Source organism: Hetaerina americana, unplaced genomic scaffold (genome assembly GCF_022747635.1).
Source record: "Hetaerina americana unplaced genomic scaffold, ioHetAmer1.1.p SCAF_44, whole genome shotgun sequence".
Taxonomy (NCBI): domain Eukaryota; kingdom Metazoa; phylum Arthropoda; class Insecta; order Odonata; family Calopterygidae; genus Hetaerina; species Hetaerina americana.
Genome location: NW_027287030.1, coordinates 3,702,501 through 3,729,556, shown reverse-complemented (window position 1 = coordinate 3,729,556; position 27,056 = coordinate 3,702,501). Strand labels below are relative to the sequence as shown.

General features: G+C 37.3%; 1 protein-coding gene across 1 annotated transcript in view; it reads right to left on the bottom strand.

Annotated features, from left to right (window-relative positions):
* LOC139692898 (cadherin-AgCad1-like) overlaps positions 1 to 27,056 on the bottom strand; it is an 89,167-nt gene that overhangs the window by 7,055 nt on the left and 55,056 nt on the right. The window contains exons 18-26 of the mRNA XM_071591215.1: positions 25,567 to 25,803; positions 24,205 to 24,333; positions 23,369 to 23,486; positions 13,933 to 14,066; positions 12,374 to 12,503; positions 11,946 to 12,044; positions 9,804 to 9,979; positions 1,651 to 1,752; positions 839 to 1,034 (exon numbers count right to left, since the gene is read on the bottom strand). Coding sequence (XP_071447316.1) covers positions 839 to 1,034; positions 1,651 to 1,752; positions 9,804 to 9,979; positions 11,946 to 12,044; positions 12,374 to 12,503; positions 13,933 to 14,066; positions 23,369 to 23,486; positions 24,205 to 24,333; positions 25,567 to 25,803 — 1,321 coding nt within the window. The remainder of the gene's footprint in view (positions 1 to 838; positions 1,035 to 1,650; positions 1,753 to 9,803; positions 9,980 to 11,945; positions 12,045 to 12,373; positions 12,504 to 13,932; positions 14,067 to 23,368; positions 23,487 to 24,204; positions 24,334 to 25,566; positions 25,804 to 27,056) is intronic.

Genomic DNA, 27,056 nt, shown 5'->3' with positions numbered 1-27,056 from the left:
AGGTCCTATGTTGAGGTGATATTTAGACAAATGCATTCAAATTGTAGTGACGCCATAGTCTACTTGCTTTGATCACAACTATGTATGGTTGAGATTGATCAGAAATTTGTAGTATGCATATAAACTTATCTGTTCCAGTTTTGAGTAAAGATTTTCCTGGTTTTGGTAGATCATTTTGCAAAATACCCCAATGAAAAGATGGCAACATGGAGGGCTGGGTTAAAAATATAAGTCATATGAAATAAGTTTCTGAAAATTTACCCCAAGTTTCTATTTATTAATAATTTATATGCAGTAAAGAACACATTTTTCAGAGGGTTGTTTTATCAGTTTTTCTTTGAGATAACCTAAAATTCCTTATCTGCACTAATTATTATCAAAGAATGTAAATATTTCTCCTGGAAGTAATACAAATTCTTATTACCACACTTTCAGAATACATTTTTGCTAACCCTGACTCCTTTGTCTCTTCACATGCATTAGCTAGATTTTTGCAAAATAAATATGGTGGGTTCCTAATTTTACCCTTCATCTCACCTTTTCACAAGTAATGTAGCAGAAAATGCAATTAAGTGCTTTGAAAACAAAATTAACACTCCTTTATTCATAACTTCCATTACCTATCTGGTACATTACTCCAATTTCATCTGTCATTCACAGTCCCAGACATTACAATTTATTACATATGCACTGATTCACTTTTCTCATGGGTCATAAAAACATTCATTTATTCTGATATGTGAATCTCGACTCATAGAAACACCACTGAAACATAATCTTTTTTTTTAAGTGTCATTAGGATTATATTTTAAGCAAAATATATTGAATTCGCACTTACCTTTATCAGTTGCCTTGATTTTAAAAGTGGCATAGCCAGTCATAGTGAGCTGTGGTTGAAATTGAATGGTCAATTTCCCTGATGATGAATCTAAACTGTAACTTGATTTGAGGTCATCTGGCAGGGTGCCATTAACATGCATGGTCTCCTCCATCAAGGTATAGGTCACAAGATCCTTTGTATCAGGATCTTTGGCCTTGAAAATAATTGACCCTAATGAGGAATTAAAACCTTTAGCCCTGAAGAGCTTATATTAGGGACTTATGGAAAGATGGTTCAATCTTTATACAAATTAGATTTGTACAAATGAGATGTTAGATATGATTTTTATATTTCATTAAGAGATGAAAGTATATTGTGAAGGAAGCACTGTGTATAAACTGCATCTTTTATTCATTGTGTGGTTGAGTTATCAGGCTAAAATATGTATAAATTTCTATTAAATCTGTAATTTTTATTTGATCTTACTTCAAAAATGACTTCTCATTAAATAATGATAAGGAGTTTTAAATGGTAAACCAAGTTAAGATTGTGTAGAATGATTAAAAAATTGGCAAAAAAAAGTTTCATTTATAAATAAGATAAAACAGTTAATTAATGCTGCCATTGAAAAAGGAAAAAAAATATCTTGTAACTTTGACATAATTCTTTCAATGGGTTACAATTTTAGAAAAATGAGTGAAAAGAAAAATATTGCCAATAATCATGGATGGATGGATATACTTAAATTCTGTCTGAAACTATCTACTATCTTTGAACTGCCTCAGGATCTATGCACAGGGAATGATTCAAAATAGAGTTTAAAAAAATACCGTCACTTGGAACAATTCTGAGTCAATGAAGTCTTCTGGTGCTATGCCTCCAACATAGAGTTGTTGAGTGAATTTTGGTGGCACATCATTCCTATCATCTACCTGCAGAAAATATGTGATTAACGAGAATTACAATATTTTCATTCAAAATTTTTAGTTCAATTAAGTCAAGACATCATAGAAAAAATGGATGGGGTTCACACTAGATCTGTGTATGTCTTACGCCAAAATGTACACACATAATTTATGCATAAAGTGCACTTATTATGGGCAGCTAACAAGCTATGAAGGTTTATCACAAAATTACAAAGTTAAGTAAACAATTATGCGCTAGTAAAGTTATCATTAGTATAAAATTTAATGAAAATGATTATAAAAAATGGCACTAAAGAAGTCAAGGTAAATAACACAAGGGGAGCAAATATTAGGAATTTATATTGATGCAAAACTTAACTGGGAGACTCACATCAGCCAGACCTGTAATAAACTGAGTAAAGCTGTTTATATGTTAAGAAAGCTCAACTTTCTCTTTTCCAATGAGTATCGTTTAACACTTTACCATGCCTACTTTAAATGTCATTTGAATTATGGTGTTGAGTTATGGGGTCATTCCCCATATGTCAAACAAATTTTGATACTACAAAAGAGAGCTATTCACTCTTGCTAATATACCACCACATGATTCCTGAAAACCTTTTTTTATTAAGTATGGAATCATGACTGTATTTAGTTTATATATGTTTAAGGCTCTGATTCATGTGGAAGTTAATCTAGAAACTTACCAATTAAGATCTAACATCCATAACTACTTCACAAGGGGTAAATCAAATCTAAATACTATTTATTGTAGATTATCATCAACTTACAACACATTTCATAATATGAACATACGGCTCTATAACTATCTGTCCACTCAGTTGAAATCAGACGGTATCCAGAGTTTCAAGAATAGGGTATATACCTGGTTACTTGCTCACCCACTTTACTCATCGGATGAATTCTTTTGTGACAATCTTCAGCAAATTTAAGAACTTATGTTTATATGTTAAATAATATGTATATTGACGACATTTAATATGGTTGTACCATTTTTCAAAATGAATTAAGTATTATTATTATTATTTCAATTTTATTCTGCCATCTTTTCCTTGATCTTCCTCCATTGTTCATATCTGAGGCTAGGCAGTTAAAAACCTTTTGTAGTTAGTTGTCTGTCCTCATCTAGTCGTTTATTTAATGCAAGTACCCATTTCATTTTAACAACTTTTATTCATCTTGTTCTTCTCTTTAATAAGGTCATTTAGGGTTTGCATGCCAATTTTAATTCTATTTTATTTGTTCCCTTATTTTCTTTCAACATCCTTTCATCTTTGAATGTACTTTTTCTTTTTTCTTTTTCAAACCACTTTGGGTCTACTCTTCCCTATCTTCTACCATGAAATTCCTCCAATTTTTATGCATTATCCCTAAAGGTCTTTCTTTCTGCTGCTTCTTTGTCTATGATGTTGTTCCTTTATATGTCTTTACTTTTTGGATCCAATTTGTTGTCTTCTTTTCCCAAAGATATTTGAAGATCCATTTTGTCAACATATTCTTATGTATTCTGTATAAATTCCAAATATATGTCAGACATATCTTTTTATTGTCTCAATAATATTTTCTTGGTTTTGATATGTGTCATCATTAATTCTCAATTATCATATTTTTATAGTTTTTAGTAGACCTAGTACATTCCTGATAAACCAGCTGTCTTTCTTCTTACATACATAACTTTCAACTCGAAGCGAGGCATATGCTTGCATGTGAGCATTCTGGCTTCACTTCTGTATCATTTCTTATATTCGAATTCTTTGAAATGCCCTTTTTGTTGTGAATATCCTTAATTATACCATATGCACTCAGTATTTTATGAATCTTTTCCTCTTTTGCAGCTTTTAAAAAAACTATTTCCTATTATTATTTCTCCTAAATATTTGCATTTTTACTCCCCCTCAATTTGGACAATGTCTGTTATTATAAATGGAGAATTTTTAATGATTTTAATACAATTAGTTTAGCAACTTTTCATTTATTATATCTATGATTTTTTACTCCCTTGTAGTAGAAGACATTGTGGCATATCATTGTTTATTTATTTAAACCATGGTGCCGATATTTCAAAAATGGCAGTACTAATATGCATTATGAAGAGTGGAGCGGCAAACCCACCACTATATACATGGCTGTCATGGAAAAGCTCAGTTATCACGAATTGTGTGCGAGGTGCGCACCGAAAGTGCTTACCAACCAACATAAAGAGCAAAGAACGATGAGTGAAGAAGCATTTTTGGACCACTATTAACAAGATGGAGATGAATTGACCTTGAACCTTGCAGCTATTTCCTCTTTTTGCTCTTGAAAAAGTGGCTTGGTTGACAATTGTTTGAAGTTGAGGAACTCATGACTGCTGGTACACCATTATGAAAAGTACTTAATAGTGAATGGCTATTATGCCCATAAAAGAGTGAAGTAGGTTTGTAGGAAACTAAATCCATCAACAACAATTGTTTCTAATGAATATATTTTTTTATGTCCAAATGGATCTAAATTAAAAAATAACCTTCATATTATTATTTTGCATGCACATATATTTATCTTTGTTTTCTGCATACTACTTTTGTTCCATACGATTTGATACAGTGTTTCATCATGGTTTCTTTTCTCTCAACTTTTTTCATTACATTCTAGTTCCTTGCATCAAGTAAATATATTTTATTGTTATGTACCTATGTAATGGAAATAGTATGTTTTATTGATCCGTTTCTTTGTTGGCATACACATTTAACAAAATGTCAATGCCATGATTCTATGTCCACCGAGAATTTATGTATCACTTTTTCTAACAAGAAAATTGCTGTTGATCTGTGGCTGATGGTCTTGGGTTCATCATAATATGCTTGTTCTTTGAGAAGAAGGATACACCCACGAATGTACAGTTTTCATCTCCATAACACCATCTCTGTATATATACCTCACTCAATTTATGTTGAATTTTGATAGGTGTTACATCATGTCGGTTGAGAAAAGTGATAGTTATATGCTGATTTGTGCAACAAGTGATGCCATATAAAGCATTGCTAATGCTTCTCACTCAAGCAGCAGCTATAAAAGTCAATGTGCACTAGTGTGTAACCATTTATATCTTGCATTTATAAAGTGTACATGCATATTTTAACCTCAGCTATATCTTTCTTCCTACTAGCAGCACTGAGAAAAAATTGGGATAAATTAGATATTGAGAGAAACTCATACGTTACTGATTTGCCTGTGGTTGATTGCTACCAATGATTTATAGGTTTACTGAGCTATATGGTTTATGTAACTCTATAGATGTGACATGGATTCCACGTATCAGTTTCTTTTCTGCCACCTGCTTCAGTGTAAACACATTATCAATGAATAATTATCCTGGACAGAAATGACTTTGTTCTCCTATCTCCATGGTTTTCTCTATTGCTTGTTTTATTTTAATACCTAAGTGTGACCCTTGATAATCATCTCCCTTTCAGAAGTCAAATGGGGGAGGTTTGAGGACGATGCAGTTGCCATTGCAATCTCTTGCCGGCCATCTGGACACATGACCGCAGGATGCTCACTGGGTGTAGCCTGCTCCTGTACAAAGCTTTTATTTGGCCTGTCATGGAGCCGGTGGTCTTCTTGTTTTGAAAGAAAATCAATCCTCTTGCATCAATGGAACACTGTTTCCTTAGGCAACAGCCTCCTCTCCCACCTGACATTGTGGTAGCAGAACTGTATTTATGGTGTTAACGGAAACGTTTCCTCCACAATCTCTCCATACTTTGAAGCAGGATTGTACTCTGGCTGGCTGACCCCAACAAAGAGCCACTTGCCACTACCCTGGGCAGCATGGGTGGGCTACATTGAAAGTGGTCCAGCACCAAGTTCCTGTTGCTAGCCAGTCTATACAGGCTACACAGTGTCTCTTATGGATTATTAGAGACTACATTTTAATTATTCCATCGTTATCTTTTCATAATCCAACCAACCACTCTGATTCTTTTGCTTACTATGGCTGTACTTTTTCCTTCTTAATTCCTTCTTTCTCCCTTAATTATTTTTCATTTTTTTCTGGTGGCCCGATAGATCTTTTGTAGATTTTCCTTCATCCATGCTTGAATGCCAGCCCAAATCCACTCCCCGCAAAAAAATTATGAATTTTTCCACCATCAGTGCCAACTTTGTGGCATTATTTCTTTCCTGCCAATCCCAAAGAGAATTTCCTCCTAAATTGAGGAATCTGGTTTCCTGCAATGTTTTATATAGTTGATGGACATGTTTTTATTATGCCCTTGCAAGTGTGGAAATGAAAAACTTTGGAATTGAAATGATGACCCAGTATCAATGATGGACCTGAAGATGATGGTGGAGTTAGCCATCAAAACGCCAGCATCTGAAACCCTGACCTGGTAGAAAACCTGCAAGAACTTCACTAGAGACGATTCATAGGGGTTTTCAGGTGGTTTTGATTGACAATTTCATCATTGAAACTCATGTTTCCCAATTTTTCAGCATGCTGAATTCATGATAATGACATTTACACTATGGTAAATGTTTGGAAGAGAACAATGAAGCTCATAGGCCTGTTGGAAATCAATCCATGATTGATGTTCTGAAATCGAAATCTGTGACACTGATGTTGAAAGCACAGAATAAGGTATCAACTTAAACCGTAAGTTCCATGTTTGCCACAGACTTGGTAGTGTGATAACATACTTTGCCATATATGTATTTCAGGACCCAGGTCAGTATTTAGTAGACTGAGCAGAACGTCGATGAGCTTGATCTGTTTAACTGGCACTCTTAGATTTTGTACATAATACAATTCCATGAAGAACGTGTTTCATTTTCCATGGTGAGGATGACTGCAGTTGCTACTTAGTCTAGAATGTTAAGCCGGATCAAGGGTAAATGTTTGGTACCCTAGTGCATTGCAAACACAAAATTCTCACACCCGCGAACACAGGCAACTCTCGTGATTTAAAGCATTCTGCTAATTGATCTTCTCTCATCAATGCTACAACTAACTGCCAGTGTGAGATTTGAAGAACTCTATTCAGTCTCCAAAGCCAATGTTTCGCAAGCATTAAGTTTTCAATTCCACTAAGTGGCAGATAAATCTCTATTAGTATCACTTCCAAAGAATTGTGTATCGCACATGAGCTAAGTCGTAAATATCATGATTATAAGGAAAATTCGAAATAATTTAGCAATGAAAATGGAAACTGATTTTAGTTAGATTTAGGAAATGGAAGATTTGTTACAGAAAGGGCATTATTTGAAGTGTTTGTGGCAAAAGTTCAGTTTGTTAATTCAAATTGCTAACCTACCGGTTAAGGTAGGTTTTGAATTGACACAAGCTACCAAATAATCCTCCTCTCTCTCCTATCAAAACACAGCCGAATCCTACTCTACAATAATATTTTCTTTATTGTCGTATACTTCCTTCATCCCGTTCTACATCTCTATCCTATTCCTGCCCCTTCCTTGTTTGCCTAATAATCTCCCCTCTCAGTCTTCAACATCCGATTGCCAATCAAAACGCTCTACATCCTTATTTCCTACCTCCTCTGGATTTTTCCCAGCAATCCCCTCTCCTACCCCATCATATCTAGCACTTCCTAGTTGGTTTCCCTTTCCATCCATTCCATCTTCCCCACAACCATATTTCAAAAGACTCCAATCTAGGTTTATCTTCCTGCTTCAATAACCATGTTTCCTCACCATACAAAACCACACCACATTAACGTTTTAACAAGCCACTTCTTACCATTCTTACCATCTCCTTGTCATCACACCTTGCACAGACCTAAAACATCTGTATTTCCCCTTTTTATCTCTCGCTCTATACATATGGGGGGGACCCAAAAGTAGCGGGAATTGAGCTGCGGTGGGGAGCGTGAGTGGGGGAAGCATTTGTTCGGCCGGGCGTGCGTCAGGGTCACGCCTTCTGCGTAAGTATGCGCAGCGCCGTCGCTGTGACATGATCGGTCCGTCCTTGAGAGCTGTTTCAATGAAACAACTTTTTTCATTTCGGCGAAAAACGTGATGGCGGATTGTCAGGAGCAACGCGCTGCAGTGAAATTTTGTTTCCTGTTGGGGAAATCGGCCGCGGAAACTATTGCAATGCTCAAGACTGCTTATGGGGAAGCTGCCATAAGCAAAACCAGAGATTACGAGTAGTTTACACATTTTAAAAATGGTGAAATGTCAATTGGAAGACCAACCCCGTTCAGGCCGCCCTTCATCATCAACAACTGGCGAAAACGTCGACAAAATCAATGCCCTCATTAGTGAAGACCGTCGCAGAACCATTAATCAACTCTGAGATGCCTGGGGTGTCATGGAGTTCAATTCAGAGGATTATATCTGAAAATTTGCATATGAAAAGGGTTGCAGCCAAATTTGTCCCTCGCCATCTCACTAACGAGCAAAGGGAGCGTCGAGTTCAGGCATGTTTTGAGCTTCCATATCAGCTCGAAGAGGACCCTGATTTTGTTTCCAAGGTGATTACTGGTGATGAATCATGGTGCTACAGATACGATCCTGAAACGAAGCAGCAATCAAGCCAATGGAAGACAGCTGGCTCCCCTCGTTCAAAAAAAGCTCGCCGAGTGAAATCGAAAATCAAGACAATGCTCATATGTTTCTTCGATTACAGAGATATTGTGCACTCGGAGTTCGTTCCCCCGGGTCAAACTGTCAACCAGAAGTTTTACCTGGAGGTTTTGAAGAGATTGAGGGAGAGTATCCGGAAGAAAAGAGCAGATCGTTGGCACACAGGCGACTGGTTCTTCCATCATGACAACGCGCCGGCTCATACTGCCCTCTCCGTGATGCAATTTTTGACAAAAAACGACATGAAATCGATTGCCCACCCCCGCTACTCACCGGATTTAGCTCCTTGTGACTTCTTTTTGTTCCCCAGACTCAAAAGGGGCATGAAAGGAAAGCGTTTTGACACTGTGGAGGAGGTAAAACAAAAATCGCTAGAAGGCCTAAAGGACATCCCGATAAATGAATTTCATAAATGTTTAAACAATGGAAGCATCGTTTGGAGAAGTGCATTGTGGTAAATGGGGAATACTTTGAAGGTGAACAAAATTTAATGTAAATATATTGAGAACTAAAGAATCTTTCACAACATTCCTGTTATTTTTGGGTCTCCCCTCGAAGTCCCTATTCTAACTAATTTGGTTATTTTCTGCGTGTTCTGTGCTTCTATTGTTGTTGCTCTAGTTTTCATGAGATGAAATACTTGCTGCTGCTCAGAATGACACAAGGCTGATTAGGCTGAGGCCCATAGTTGCCATGACTGGATTTTCTACATGGTGTCCATCATAAAAATCTTGGAATGAATGATTGAGGTGCTTTCCTGTTGCTGTCCTCAATAGTGTTATCAACGTGACACCATCTTTCCATGGTCACCCCACTGGGATCGGGCACCTTTCCAGCTGCCTCACTGAGGAGCAGCTGCTGTGCGACCTATCTAGTGTGTTTCACCCTACCAGGAGAAAATAGCATTGCTTCCACCAGCACAGCAGTGGGGGTTATCAATACAAATTAAACCGTAGGCTATTCATTGCTTCTGCATCTACTAACAATACAAGACAGTATTTCATTTATAGGAGACGTTCATATGATGAAAACCTTTTGTTTTAAACAAATTTAGTAGTATTAGCAGCAATTATGGGAGTTGGTCGATCTCTGAGGTCATTTCCGCTGTCAGGGATAGGTGGTAAGAGGGTAATTTTCTAGGAAGAAAATCCAGCATTCGTATTAGCCCCCTCCCAGTAAAAGATGCCAAGAGGACAATGATTTAATATCCTATGCATTGGACGGTGTACTCCCCTTTAAATGCTCTTCACATGATACCAAGTAAGAATCAGGATACTTCTGGTCAATCCTACCACCAATGGGGTTCGCACCTGGTACCTCGGGATTAGAAGTCAGTACAACACAAACCCAATTGCCCTATGCTATCTATCATGTAGCCATGGGGTTTTTAATAGTAATTGATGATGCATGAACTTATATGGTGTATGAGAGCATCACATTTTAAAATGATTTAGTTTACCAAATGTAGCATCACTTACATTTACAGTAATTTTCAGTATGTCATTTCCGCTCAGATTCGGTGTTCCTGGTTCAGAATCACTGTTTGTAGCCTTAACATAAATTGTGTAACTGTGCTTAGTTTCATAATCCATTCCTTGAACAATTCTCACAGTCGTTGAGCTCTTGTCAAGAGCAAACAGGTCTTTATTTCCATCTGCGGGTACAATGACATATATGATTAATAAAAAGGGGAACCTTTTAGGTAATCACTAATGAAACTTCATTATTATTGTTGGCAAAAATTGAGATCTTTATGGCTTGGGATTCAGCCAGCTGGAACACACTCTCCATAGTGGATACAATGTGTGCCACTGTGTACCTTGTTCACATAGTCTTTGATGGATAATGGAGGCTCTTCTTAACGGAAGATATCATGAAAAGAAATTTATCACTGGTGCAATGAGTAGGCTGTAGTCCTCTGGCAAAAGCAGTTGGATAGCAAAAATATCAAATCTGAATGGACATATATAATATTTTTTATAATATAATAATAATTATGTTTACAAGCTTGATCACCTCCATATACCTAGTATTTGCCCTGAAAAGGATTGAGTGTGTTTTCTTGATCATTCTCGTGGACATATTCTAAAATGATAAAATATGCAAAGTTGATTTTATTGAAATTGGTGAGCTAAGTATTGATAATGCTTATCATGATACCATTGGCAAGCCACAGATTTTTGAACTTAATATTTTTGGTTATGTTTTTATAAATAAATTTTTATATTTTTATATGCTTGACTCCACAGCACCCGACATGGTACAATTAGACAACTGAGGATGAGTTTAACTGATGGAGATTGGTTATCTTTCAATATATCTGGTTACAGAGAGTCATTGCTAATGAAGGTTTGCAGGATTAAGCAAACTTCTTGGTGATGATCAATTAACAATTTCTCATAAAAGAACATGCTCTTTTCACAAAATGTTACTCCTTATCTTCAAAGTCCATGTCTTGAACATTTGAAACTAAATGTGCTTGAGCTTGAGGTGGAGGAAGGCTAAGTTAAATTTTAAAATTGAATGGTAAAATCTAGAGCAAGTAGAACAGTTAATCTATCTTGGAATTGTTTTTGGCCAAGATGGTCAAAGTAGTATGGAGATCAGAAGATACCTGCATTGGGCAAAGAAGGCTTCACAAGAAGGAGTTAGCTGATGACGGGGATGTTGAGTAAGGATTATAAGAAAAGACGCATCATAACTTTGATATGGAGTGGGTTTTTTTTTTGAGATTCAGAAACTTGGAAAATTAAGTATAATAGTGGGCATAGCCTTTTGAAATGTTGGTGTTGAAGAAGGACAGAAAAGGTAAAGTGGACAGAAGGGGAAGCAAATGAACAAACACTAGGCATGATGGGGAAGGAAAGAATATTGTTGGGAGAAATCCAAAGGAGGCAGAGCATTCGGGATGGATTCAGAGCATTATTCAGTTCAATTATTTTGGTGATTTTGTTTAGTGTTTTTCTTATCGAAAATTAGTTTCATTAGTATATTGAGTTCAAAAGTGTTTATTCATGCTTGGTTTGTGTTTGGGAGATGATTTTTGGTGTTTGCTCCACTCAGTCATTGTCCCACTATGTAAAAGGCTTCTGTGTTTCATAAAGTCCTTCCTATCTGATCTTAGTTATTTTATTACCCTGCAAGCTACTACTGCTAGGGTGTGTGGCAGGGGGTGAGTACACACCAGACTAATTTTCTAATTGAACATCCATCTTTGTCCAATGGTACAGTTTATTCAATGTGGCACAAGTAAATATGTAGCAGAAGGGCCACCAAGATTTTGATAGAAGTGTAAGAAAAGGCATAATTAGCATGTAAAAGAAAAACAGCATTGGTGGAATTAAATAAAAAAAGGTTTCTTTACTGAGAATTGAACCCTGGACCTCATAGTTTCCCCAACCATTTCATGAATCAGAGAAAAAATTCCCCTTTAGAAAAAACAGTATTGCTCATCATTAAAATAGTTTTCATGAGTAAAATATCATACAGGTAAGCTTTTTGGCTCCAAAAATATCTTCAATGCTAGTATTGCTTTGGATTATTTTTATTTTAAATACTTACCTTGCAGGTGTAGTTTTTGTCATCATCAAGCAAAAGAATACAAAGAATAGGCAACTTACCTACAATAAAATAATAGATTGGATCATACTCTTCAGGGGGTTTGTAGAGGTCATCTACATCATCAGCTGAAGTGAAATTGAACTCTGTCTTCAAGTTCTCTGAAATGAAAATTACCAGAAAATGATAACTGCATGTTTAGAGTAGGTATAATTACTTATTTGGGTGGCTCTATAAAACTTGTGATATTTGTAAAACTTTTAGAGAAGCATAAACATTCCATTAAGCGCGTTAATTATTGATTTTTCTAAGGCCAAAATGTAAGATTAACGAAAAATAAATTAGCATCAGAGTAATGGAAATCTCTGGGATGACACTTGATACTTGCATTAGTTGCCAAAAGTGTCAATAAATTATGCACCTTGAAACACTCTTTCTTCGGTTACCACTATACCTAATTAATATGTCTTGCATGATTGGGTTATGTTACCTGGAAAATGCACGGTCAATTCCTTTTCCTTAAAATATGGATCATGAGGCTTATTGGAGAGGACAAAAATTGTTATATTCGTGGAAACAATATTTGGGAGAATGCCTTTATCTGATGCATTGATCATCACCTGAAAATTTGAAAGATAACAATAGAAAACATAGCAAGAAAAGATTGTTAAATGACCCTCCCAAAAGATATTAGCTTTACAAGTGATTTTAAGCACTTGCTGAAGGCTCATTGTTCTCATTTAAAAAACTGAAATTAACGACTAGGAGTGCTCTATTCTAGAGAAATGAAATCAGTTTCAAATTTGTGAAAGTCACATCTGGAATCCATAATTGAGAGGGATCAGCTCCCTCCTTTACTCGGATGAAGGGTGGAGAGAAACCCGGCATCGGCATTAGCCTACTCTTAATGAAAGGCGCCAAGGGGTCCGCAACTTAACGTCCCATCCGATGGACGGCGTACTCACTCAAAGTGCCCTCCACAAAGCACCTCAAGTAGGGATCGAGATACCTCTGAAAAATATTCAACACCGCCGGGATTTGAACCCGCGCCCTCAGGGTGGGAAGCCAGTACGTTAGCCCCCGCACCATCTCAATCCCAAAAAAAAAAATATATATATATACTTTATATATATATATATATATATATATATATATATATATATATATATATATATATATATATATATATATATATATATATATATATATATATATATATATATATATATATATATATATATATAATTGGCTGACACAACATAACACAAATAGAAAAGAATAGACACATATAAAAGAACACTTACACGGTAAATTGTTCGAGCTTTCGGCCCTCTCAGGGGCCTTCTTCAAGAGAGACTGAAAATATGCTATGGAACAGGAGAGGGGAAAGAGTTATGGGCGTGGAGGGGAGGTGTGGAGGGAATGCTGGGAGGGAAGTTAAATATGGCGGTTAAGGGTGGGAATTTTAAAGGAACGGAAGGATAGTATGTAGGCGGATTCACGAGTTCTCACCTCTATGTTGGTAGCTGAATCAGGTAGGGATTCTAGGATGCTGAGGGAAAAACACTGGTCGAATGAAAGGTTGTGGGAATTGGCGTGTGAAGGGATAGGAAGAGAAGAGAGTGAGGCAGAATTACAGGAGTACCGGTGATTATTCATTCGGATGGATAAGGGGGTAATGCATTCACCTATGTAGAAGGAAGTGCAATGCTTGCATGATAAAAGATAAATAATATTTTTTGAGAGGCAATTAGCGTGGGAACGAGGTGGGGGGGCTATGAGGGGATGTAGGGAGAGGGGAGTAGGCATAATAAGAGGACAGGTTTTACATCGGGGGCGGTTGCAAGTTGGGGAAATATTGGGAAATATATATATATATATATATATATATATATATATATATATATATATATATATATATATATACACATAGAAATATGTATATCGCAATCATCTAAAACAGCATATTTGTCCATTTGAATTATCGTAATAAACAGAATCCAAAATGCCAAAAATAACCTATTGCCCTTTTCAGTTTTAGCCTAAAACCTCATACCACACGCCCTGGTGGTGGTTTGAAGTGTAAGATCTGGATGCAAACCTACCATGAAATGACCCAAGGGTTAGTGGAGAACCTGAAGAAGTCAGGAATGACTCAACCAAGGACACTGAAGCTATCTTTTCTGTAAATGCCATGTACAAATAATGCATGTAATACCCTGGCTGTGATTTTAATGCTCACCAAAATATAGTCTACATTTCAAATTTTAATGAATAATGTGATAGAAAGATAATAGCCATTTTAGATTGTATATTTATGTATTAGCTAGGCTTCTCAAGGTGATTTGGGTTTGAATGACGAGATAGCGGTCTAATGATTAACTAATTCCAATGTATACTTTATTCATTATATTAAAAGTTGGTCCTGAAATGTATACCTTATTTGAATGGAATAAAATTAATATAGATTATAAATCATTTTACTTTCTCATTTAGATTTTGACTTATGTAATCAAAAGTAAATTTTTTTTATCACATCTCAAAAATGACCGTTGATTAGGTCAAAATCTTTAGGGTTAATCAAAAATTCGCTTATTAAAAGCAGTGGGTGATTTGAGATCTTGAACAATTTGGCACATATCCAGATACCACCTCTCTCTGGGTTCAATTGGCTTAGAAAACATTCACTGGTTGACTGAATCCTTCTTTTTAAATTTGAATTTGATCAATTTCAATGAAAAACAATGCACTCTCATAAAAGGGAATATATAGCTCTATTATACAGTGACAGAAGGTTGGTGAACACTTATCCCTGAAAACAACCTCTTCATTTCGAAATACATTATTCTGATATTTCTGTTCAGACTCTGTAAATTATTGTAATGTTGATGCTTAGTGGAATTTTTGTTTCAAGTAATAGGTCTGTCATATTCTATTTTTCAGTTGAAAGAAAATTATGAAAATTCACAACTACTTCTCAATATTTGTTATTTATTAAGAGTTTCCTTAATGTTTGGCTCAAAGTAAAATACTGAGATTCTGAGTATCAGAAGCCATATCTAAAGGTCCCGCACTTGAGCCTAACATTGGTTTCATTAGCACAAATGAGAATTATTTCCAGAGCAGTTCATGCATGAGGCAGGAAGATAATCCATTATTAAAAATGCTAGCCGATTGAAATAAGTAAAATGGAGAGAATTAGCTATGGCATCTATTGATATTGTTATATTGCCAAATGTTTTGTTAAATTAGTAATTCCAAAGATGGTGTGATGTATTTTATTATAATATTATGTTCTATTTTAACTTCTCTTTGGCGTTTGTAGTTGTCAATACATTTACCATGTTTGTTCATGGAAATCAGAAAAAGAGTGGTTAGGGTGAATGATCTTCAGAACAATTTGATCGATTAGCTATGATTGCCTGCGCAAATATTTCATCAGCTGATTATTTAAGGGTCTGCAATCTAAAATTATAACAGATAAGCAGTTAGGAGAGTTGGATGAACTCTTTTTGGGAAAATTCCAAGTAAACATACTGGCCAGAGGAAAAAGGTGAATAACCCACGATAAATCATTTTTTTCATTCTGGGCATACATTTATCCATTGGAAGTAAAGGGTTAACTATTGAATGCAACAATTTTAGAGTGTAAAAATCATTCGCCTTGACTAGGATCCCAGTCAAGGCGAATGATTTTTACACACTAAAATTGTTGCATTGAAATGCAGATTAGCCGATGACTCCGTTAAAAGTTACTGTTGCGGCATCTCCCGCAGTTTCTTTAGAATTTGTTAACTATTTAGCTAATACCTTTTCATTAAATTCATTACAGGATGGGCCAATACTTAAAATGGGTCTTTTAATATTTCCTTAGAAAATCCAAGTGATAGCACTTGTAGAATCGGAAAAGGTTTGCTTTTAATAATCAAAATATCTCACAAGACGGCAGTTAAAGTTTCAGCTATATCCATCGTATGATTTAATTTTTATAGTTGATTGAAGGTACCAACTTTTATTTATTTTGAAAAATGGAAAAAAAATTAGTTTCATAAGGTGATTGAACACATCTGCTCCTATGTTTGCTACTGTTTTCAATCGGGTAAAAGAGTTTAAACATGGCCATACTTCCACAAATGATGGACATCATTTGGGGCGTCAAGTGGAAGCAACTTCCACCAAAATGATTGACAAAATCAGCAATATGGTTTTGATTTGAGAGATGGTTGAGGCAAATAGTTTGTGTAACACATGAGGAAAGAATGAAAGACTTTTTAAATCCTTATCAAAACAGGCAGACCATCTCCTTAGCAAGGGTCATCAAACAGCCTTAATACCGCAAATGATGTGCAAGAAGAGGAAGGGGCTACCAATGGACATCCGAGAACAGTTGGCCATTCCATGGAAAGGAAAACATCACCAACAATGCTCCCAACGCTCCCAACAAACTCCTCTGTTCGCCCACCATACCAAGTACTTCCTCGTTTGTTTTCTTCTCTGTCCATTTCACCTTCTCCATTCTTCTCCACACCCACATTTCAAAAGCCTCCAGTCTACGTCTATCCTCCTGCTTCAATGACCACGTTTCCGCGCCGTACATAGCTACGCTCCAAATTAAAGTTTTTACTAGTCTTTTCTTAACATCCTTACTCAACGTCCCCCTCATCAACTCCCTCCTCCTTGTGAAAGCCTCTTTGCCTAGCGCAATTCTTCTCCTTACGTCCTTACTACTTTGACCGTGTTGGTCCAAAGCACTACCGAGATACGTAAACTGTTCTACCTGCTCTAGTTTTTGCCCTCCTATTTTAATGTTTAGCTTAGCCTTTTTCTTTCTAGAAAACCGCATAACCTTTGTTTTATTAATATTGATTCTCATCCCATACCTGTCGCACTGAATTTCCAATGCATTAAGCAATGATTGCAACCCCTTGGCTGACTGACAAACTAAAGCTTGGTCATCAGCAAACCTAACTGATTTTACGAATTCCCCGCCCACTTTCATTCCTACCTCAAGTTCTCCCCATGCCTCTCTAATCATTTCCTCTGCATACAGGTTGAACAGCAACGGTGATAATGGACAACCCTGCCTTACACCTCTTCCTAACACTGCCCAACCGGACTCCCCGTTCCCCACTCGTACCTGGGCAGTCTGAGACATGAACAGATTGCGGATTAGCCTCCTTTCCTCCAATCTATTCCTATTTTCTGCAATATACTCATTAGTTTTCCCAATTCACTCTATCAAACGCTTTTTCGAAATCAACGAAACAGGCAAATACCTCCTGGTTTTATTCTATATTCCTCTCGATTAATAATCTCATTACTACAATGGCATCACGCATGCCTCTCCCCTTCCTAAACCCAAACTGATCATCCCCTAAGTAATCATTTGCCCTACTCCCTATCCTTTTGTTTATGATCCTGAGAAAAACTTTAGCTGCGTGGGATATCAAACTTATCGTCCTGTAGTCCTCACATGATGTAGCCTTTACCTTTTTCAGAGAAAGGAACTAACACTGATCTCACAAAGTCTTCCGGTCAGATTCCTTCCTCATAAATACTACGGATCAGCCCATATAGCCTCTTCCTCCCACATTTTCCTAAGCATTTTAAAAGTTCCGCGGGAATGTTATCCACCCCCATGGCCTTATTTAGTTTCATCTCCCTTAGTGCCCTTTCTATCTCATCGTCTAGTATGCCTGGACCAAAGCTATCTTCCTCTACGTCATACTCATTTGCTATGTCTAACTTTGTTGGTCTAAGTACTTTACTATACAGTTCTTCTATGCACTCCTTCCATCTCTCCTGGATCTTTCCTGTGTCAACTATTACCTTACCCGCCTTGTCTCTAACTGCTATTGTTGATCTCCCTTTCTTACTTCCCGATAAAGATTTAACTTTGCTGTACAGCGCACTGATTTCCCCCTTCCTCTGCAGACTCTCCATATCCTCGCACTGCAACTTCCACCATGCTTCTTTTGCTTTATTTGTTGCCCGCCTCAATTTATTGTTTAATTCTTTGTACTTCATTTTGCCTAATTCTGTACTTACATTCTTCCATTTTCGCCGCTCATCCATCTTTGTAATCATCTCATCCATGATCCATGGTTTCCTAGTCCTTTTAGCGTTAACGGTTCCAATAGTGTCTTTTGCGGCTTTCGATAACACTTTCTTGATACTTTTCCATTTTTCTTCGATAGTACTTAGCTCTTTACCATCCTCCACGATTTCCTCTACCGCCTGTGGGTACTCCTTCCTTTTCAAACCATTTAATGCTTCTACATTCCATTTTCTAGCTCGCCGCCCCTACCTTATCTTTTTGAAACGGGCGCTACATTTCATAACAACTAAATTGTGATCAGAGTCCGCATCCGCTCCTGGGAAGCTGTGCGAATTTATCACACTGTTCCTAAACCTGTGTCTAACCAGAATATAGTATAGCTGATACCTCTCTGAGTCACCTGGCATTTTCCATGTATACCTGCGTCTTTTGTGGTGTCTAAACCAAGTGTTGGTGATGACTAACCCCTGTCTCCTGCAGAACTCAACTGCTTTCTCCCCGCGGTTATTCCTCGTGCCTAAACCGTAGTCCCCGACCTCATCACCATCTCTTCCTTCGCCCACCGTCGCATTCCAATCCCCCATCACTATCAAATGTTTCCCTGCAGGAACACACGCGATTATGTCCTCTAACTGATCGTATATCCTATCTACCTCTTCTTCCTTATGGTTGCTCGGTGGCATGTATACCTGAATAATAACAAAGTTCGTCGGTTCTGCTTTTATCTCTACTAGTAGTATTCTATCCGTTACCTGCTCTATGTGGACTACGCTTCTGCCTACCTCTTCATTTAATTCTATGGCAACCCCTCGTTGGCTCTCGTCCCCACCACTGTATATTATTCTATACTTATCACTCCAGTAATCCCCGCCATCCTTCCATCTCACTTTGCATAGACCTAAAATATCGATATTTCCCCTTTCCATCTCTCGCTTAACATTCTCCAATTTCCCTGTCCTCATCATTGTCCTCACATTCCACGTTCCTATTCTAACTAATTTGTTCTTCTTCTGCTGCGTCTTCTGTCCTGCTGCTGCTGGTTTTCCCTTGCAAGGGTTTCGTGGGATGAGGACTGCGGAAGCCTTGCCTCCCCCGCTGCCGGGCACGACACACGGCCGATTGGGCCGAGCCCCGTAGTTGCCAGGACTCAAAATATCTGTATAGTCCATCATGTGAATCTTGGGAATGATAATTGAGGTGGTTTCCCGTTGCCTTCCTCAATAGTGTTTTTAACGTGACACCATCACTTACTGGCCACCCCACTGGGGTCAGACGCCATTGCAGCCACCTCACTGAGGAACACACGCTGCGTGGACTACCTTTCGTCTGGCTCCTAACCTTCGACCTATCTGGCATGGGTGACCCTACCAGAAGCAATAATTATTACTCCCGCCAGCTCAGCCCTAGGGGTCATCGGAACGCACAAGCCCTTCCACCACGTCAAGGTTGTAGTCCGAGGAGGGATATATACACACACACACACACATATATATATATATATATATATATATATATATATATATATATATATATATATATAGTACATTACACAGTAACAAACAATATAGAAACACAAAAAAAGGAACACTCACACGTTATATCTTGATAATTTTGACGGAATTCTACTCCGTCTTCATCGGAGATAGAGAAGTAATGACTGCTGGAATAGTAGAGGTGAGGGGTGCGAGAGAAAGGGAAGAGGGCCACGGGAAGGGGAGAACGGGAGGCGGAGGAGGGGGGAGAGGAATGGTTGGGGAGAGGAAAGGGGGAGGAGAGGCTAGAGGGGAGCGGAGATAGGGAAGGAGGGAGAGGGAGAAGGTGGAATTGACACAAAATCGGAAAAGAAAACAATCTGCTCACCGCAACTATTGCAACATCCGAGACCCAGGTTTCAACTTACAAAGTATTGATCAAGACTTCGCAAGTCGGAACAAAGGCCACGCACACCAAAACTCATGCGGAAAAACGAAGTGTTCAACCCTCCGATATGCATCACTTCCACAAAGTAACAATTTTAGGCCACTCCCATCAGTGAACAACATTGAGGCCCGGATGCTGATAGGCCATACAGATGTAAATAAATGCCATTTCAAGAGTTTTTAATTCTATAGGGTTATCGGATGTAGGAAGGGACACTAGGACGGAAACATTGTACCACTGGTTGAAAGGGGTATTATGATGGGAAGCATGTTGCGGGATGGGGAGACCCACGGACGGGGAGGAGGGATTGCACGAGGCGCAGTGGTTATTAATCCTAATGTTCAGTGGTGTGGAACATTGGCCTATGCAAAAGGGCGGGCAGAGTTTACAGGTTAGAAGATAAACAACATTCTTGGAAGTGCAAGAGGAGTGGGGGAAGGGCGGGAGAGAGTTAAATCGTGAGATGGAGTGGGGTGGAGTGGTGAAAATAGGGCAGGTTTTACATCTTCCTCGATGACATGGAGTGGGCATGGCTCTGGGGGTTTGAGGGGATTTTGAGAGCGGCCTGGTGGATTTGAGGATATCTGCTAGGTTGGCGGGACGTTTGAAGGTGACAGAGGGGCATTTGGGAAGAAGGTTGGAGGAAGTGTTGTGATTTTTGAGGATGGGGAATAGGTCTTTGAGGATGAATTTAAGGGACTGAATGCCTGGGAAGTAGGTAGTACAGATTGAGAGAGGCTGGGAGTCTGTGGTTGAGGCAGGCTTGGGGGTGTAGGAATGTTTGAGCATTTTTTTATGGAGGAGAGAATCAGCGTATCCTCGTTGGAGGAGGGAGTGGTGAAGGTTGTTAAGGTATTTGTTAAGGGATTCAGGATGGTTGCAAATGCGGTGACCGTGGATAGAGAGGGAGTAAGGGAGGGAGTGCTTGGTATGGGAGAGGTGACAACTGCTGTAATAAAGGCATTGCTGCTTATTAGTAGGTTTAGTATGAACAGAGGTCAGGAATTTTTTATTACTAAGGGAAATATTGACATCGAGGAAGGTGATCTGAGAGGATGAAATGGTCGAGGTGAAAGACAAAGATGAGGAATCATTGAGTTGGGAGATGAAGGAATGGAGGGAATCTATGCTATGTGGCCATAGTAAAAAGATGTCATCAATGTATTGGAGCCACTGGAGGGGTTGCAGAGGATAAATATATATATATATATAGGATATATATATATATATATATATATATATATATATATATATATATATATATATATATATATATAATATATATATATATATATATATATATATATAAAATAAACCATAAACCATAAACACAGTAATCAACCCGAAGGTCGGTTTGGTAGGTGATGGTAGAGTTCACCCAGTACTAAGCCCGACGGCGTGTGAAATTCACACATTAGGGTAGGGGGACCAGTTCCTTTCCCTGTGCCGGTTATGGTTTCCCAGGAAGACCTGGTACCCGAAAACTCACATAGCTTGGGTGGAGCTGCAGGTGCCCAGAGTGCCTTGCCCGGGAATCGAACCCGGGACCCTCTGGTCAGCAGTCCAACACTCTACCCACTGGACTACCGCGACCCACACTATATATATATATATATATATATATATATATATGTATATATGTATGTATATATATATATATATATATATATATATATATATATATATATATATATATATATATATATATATATATATATATATATATATATATATATATATATATATATATATACACACACATACATTCAAACACGAAATCCCGCCAAACGGCGAATAAATACTCATATATACAGAAACAGATATAAGGAAAAGGGATAGGAACACACATAAAGGACGAACACAATAGAGGTGGGGAAGGCGGAATCGAACGGATCACAAGAGTAAAAATATTTCCTTGACCGGGACTCGAACCTCGGATCTTTCCACTTGCCGGGCGGATGCTCTTAACCATACCATGCTCTTAACTGGGCAGATACTCTTATATATATATATATATATATATATATATATATATATATATATATATATATATATATATATATATATATATATGGTCCATGAAATTGAAAGTAACTGAAGACACACACCAAACATCCACTAAATCCTTATAGTTTTTTTGATGACAATTTTTTATCCAGACATGACAAAAATATCCTAACTTTTCACAGCAGAAGGATTTTATTGGGACAAAATTTCTATTCTTTCAATGATCAAACTTCTTTATGCATGATGAAAAATCCATATATTCATATCATCACAACTTGTGTAATAATAACACACATACATAACAGGAAATAAAAAACATAATATTGATCGCAATTTGTATTTGGGTATGAAAAATACCAAGGTTTCTTGCCCTATTAGCTGAAGGCAAGGTACCAGTCACTACAGTTATTGTCCTCTGCATGGTTGCCCCAGTTCCAGTCACTAATTTCAGATGATAGAGCCAATTAATTGACTAGTTCTCATGATCACTAGTACTGAGTTATTGAGCCTATTTGTCTTTTGCTAGGTAGCTAACCATTAAAAATACAAACCTCGAATTTCCGGGTTGGCATTGAGGTGATGTTCAATTTTTTCCTCAAAATTAACTTTCCTGTCTTTTTTGAAGGATTAGATATTATATCAAAATATCTCATAGCAGTCTCTGAAAAAGAACATGAAAAGCAATAAATATGAAGAGTTTTGGGTGAGTGAGCAATTATAATAGCCATTGAAGCCAATTTAACCAATCATTTGGTACTCATATCATACCTGAATAGGTTATACATAGTACTAATTTAGGTAAAAGATATGATATGACAAAAGCATAGTATAAACCTATACTACATTGCCAAATCCATATAATAATTAATGTAAAATTGACTTCATCATAAAGAGAAGAGAATCAGTTAGCAAAGGATTCTCCTCATTCTGAAACAAACCACCCAAATCCCCTACAAAAAATCTACAAAAGTGAACACATAATGTATGAACGCAACTCAATTATTTAAAACCATCAGTCCATATAACCTTTATTCCCACATTGTCTCTCTGTCTGTTGAACTTGTGGGGCATCTTCAAAGCCACCATACCAATGTCATCTCTTCTCTGCCTCTCTCTGCACCATGTTACCAATCATCTACGCTGAAAATGCTGCCATATTCTTCAATCTGCCACATCCATGACTACCAAATCCAAGCCCAAGATTCATTCCTTTGCCACCTCCACTTCAATAAATATTGTCCAGGTATACCACCTCTCCTGTAACTTCTGCACTACCTATGCTTAGTACTAATTGTTTAGAACTATCATGTTGACGCCCTTCAATGTTCCAGGTATTCCAACTTGTTTAAATGTTGTCCAAAGCACATTGCACAAAACACTCTGGCTACCTACTATTCATTTTTAAATTAAAGTCTAGATTGGTTGATATATTGATCACCAGATGCAAAAAGTGCTTTGATTGAATAAAATGCAGCACTACTCAATAAAAGGAAAACTTACCTGTTCCGACTATATCAAACATGACTTCTCCGTTTAAACCACCATCATCATCAGTGGCATAAAACAAATCTAATGTCTTGTTGTTGTAGAGAATTATATCCTCATTGGGCTCTTGACTCTGTATGGATAGATTTCTGCAATGAGTGGCTCAGTTTTTTTAATGAAACTCCATTATAGTTTCAGCTTTGAGAAGATACAACCCAAACACATAGCATATATTTCAGCATTGCTGCTATTGATTTTTCAGACACATTGAATCACCTAAAATCTCATTCAATATATATAAGTTGTGGTCTACCGAGGTATATTGAGAGGTTATGTTTTGAAATTTCAGAAGTTTTAACTTTATGACATTAGTAGAATGTCTGAAAAATATTAGGAGATTTGAAAACACCCTGTGCAAAAAATATCAAACAAAATCTTATAGTCATCCTAAGCCATGCTCCTGAAAAGTATCACTTCTGAAAAATTATGTGGAACTATAAATATATCCATCCCATTCAAAATGCCCACTTTCATTTATTGATATATCCATTTTCTTAGACAACCATTTCTATTTGCATCCTGGTTATTGAAAGTGGAGAAGGATGAATGTTGGAACAATGAACTAGGGTACCAGGATAAATTAACCCACCGAACAAGGTTATGGGGAAAATGGAATTAGGTAAACCAGATTTTTACTGATCAATTTTTGTCACTCTACACAGATAGTAAAGATCTATCTAGGCCCACTTAAGGGTTAGATATCATTTGGTCATAGGGAGAGAGGAGGGAGATATTAGTGCAAATATGATTAAAATATTATGTTGATAAAGGATAAGTTTATAAGTACTCACCTCCACAATTTGAAAAGCACTGTTTGGCTTTGGAAACACAATTTTTGGCTTACTGTCATTTATGTCTTCAATGCAAACTGTGTATGTTTCACTGTTGACCTGGGGCGAAGTAGTGTTCAGATCAGTAGCCTAGAAGAGAAGTAGCGACTAAATATCACGTTGACATGCTGAGATATAGCTACCTTGGAATTTTATGACAATATGTGATGAATCTCCCTTATGGAGTACAACGTTGATGTAGTGGAAGGATTTGCTCATTCCATCCCCCTCTAGGGATGTACTGATAGAATATGTGATAATTACCCCTGGTAGAGTAACCCATGTCAGATAGGTCAAAAGGTATGAGCCAGACAAAATGTCATCTACACAGTATTTTAGTGATGGTGTCACATTAAAAACACCATTGGGAAGGCAATGGCACCTCTATCATATTCCAAGAAACTGCGGGAGATGCCCCAATAGTAAATTTTAATGGTGTCATCCACTAATATGCATTTCAATGCAACAATTTCAGTGTAAAAATCCCAGTCAAGGTGAGTGATTTTTACACTCTGAAATTGTTGCACCTCTGTGATATTTCCCATAATAAATATGGGCAAAAAGAGAAATACTGAATCCTGGTAACTACAGGACTCTACTCACTGGGCTAGTAGTCATGCCCAGCAGCAGAGGAGGCAAAGCCTCCATGGTCATCATCACATGAAATCCATGCACTACTTAACTGAAAATTGAAATAAATGATCCAGAATAGGACTGCCATGGTTATGATAGATACATGGGATGTTAGGATAATGATTAGGGTAGTGAATCTAGAAAATTTTAAGAGAGAAATGGTGAAAGATTCTAGATAAGTTAGGCTTGTGTTAGGTGATATGAACAGAGCCAATGTTACTGGAGTGATAGTTATACAGTTTACAGTGAGGAAGAAGAGAGTGATATTTTAGAGGCCATAGTCCTGAATGGTAAACTTTGGAAAAGGGTAGAGAATATAGAGTAGGTGAGTTGTAGTCTTCAATTGGCAGATATAAAAAGGGACCTGACCAATCTTGCCGTCAAGCGGGGAAAATCCAGGTGTACATGGCCACAAGTGGTCTCAAATCTTTTCAGAAATGAGTTTTTAACGCAAACTACTGTGTACAAAGTGTGAAATTCAATAGCATCCTGTATTTGTAAAACATTCATGCTGAAACTTCATGAAAGCTTGAGGTGAGCTACTGAGTATCTAAAAAAGTGCAATTTTCGTATAGCTCAATACCTTAGAATATTAATTTATTTTGTTCATAATCATTTTTCAATTCCATCACATTATGCCTGAAAGATCTATAATGAATTATTAAGACTTATTAGATTACTTGCGCTTACCTCAATGGTTATGTTGTATTTCCCAAAATAACTATGCAGAGACCGACCAGGTTGTACCACACCTTGGTAGTTAGTACCTATTGCAGATGTAAAAATGGTGAACAGTTCTTCACTTTCATTATTTGGATTCTTGGCATTTCCCAAGGGCTCTATGTCCACAATTTTAAAATCAATTTCTGAATTTGGTGTATTCTTCTCATCTTTGTCTGTTGCTGTGATGGTAAACAACGTATCTCCCTTTAATTTAAAAATATAGCAGATAAAAATAATTCATTAGAAACATGAAAATACCCAAAGTCAACTAAATCAGACAGCTTACAAAGGGGAGGAACAAAAAAATGTGAGTTTGCTATCACTGCCAGTTCAGCATCAGATTATTCCACTTTCAAAAATATTACTTTTTTGCAGTAATCAAAAAAGTTGAAAGTTAAAAAAAATCTTTGGTGAAGTCTGTAGAAAAGCATTCTTTTCAACACTAACATCTTAGATTACAATGTGCTGCAGGAATTTTATATCTGGGTTCTAGTTTCTCCAAATTGGAAAACAATTTTCTCTCCTCAATAAATACCATGAATATGAATGATATTAATGATCCATATTATTGAAAAATATCATGAATTTGTTACAAATTTTGGTGTTGAAGGTTACAAAAATAAGGCCAAAAACCAAAAAGAATTGATGCGAAACACTTACACCATATGGAAGGGTTTTTTTGGATATGTTCTCTAATATATACAATGGCAGGGACTGGTAACACGTTCAATTAAACTAGGAAACTCAGTAAAAGCCCCTATGGACCAATTGCTCAGTAACTGTGCCTTGGTATGATCTTTGAGACCAGAGGATAAGTGGACATACATTAGAGATTTTTCAGATATTTGGTGTGGAGGAGGACAGAGAAAATAATTTAGACAGAGAAGAAGATACATGCTGAGGTTTTAAATAGGGCAGGGAAAGAGAGGAATCCAAGGGGGGCAATTCCAAGTTTGTTGAAGGTCATGATAGAAGGAATAATATTGGATAAGCAGTGTATAGGTAAGAAGAGAGTTGGCTTTTTAGACAGAATAAAGGCAGGCAGAAGTTACAAAAATTGAAGAAGGAAATACAGGGTCCATACAATAAGTATCCGGACTGGTTCCAAAAATCAAAATTTATTGTAGTTATCATTACAATTATTTAATAATCTTCAAAATACATTCCTTCTGCACCAATACACTTAGTTCGGCGCATCTATCACTCATCAGAAGCCCGCTAGAAATCAGTTTCCTGAATACTGTTGAGAGCCTTTGTCGTCGCAGCTTGAACAACCTCAATGGAGTCGAACCGATATCCTTGGATCTCCTTTTGAGCTATCCTTGGAGGTAATAATGCTGTCGAGGCAATCTTCATCTTCCTGGACGCAGCCCAAAATTTCTTGCAATATTTCCACCTGCGACAGTTTTTGTTCCTCACTCAAGACTTTCGGCACCAGCTTTGCGCACACTTTCCCC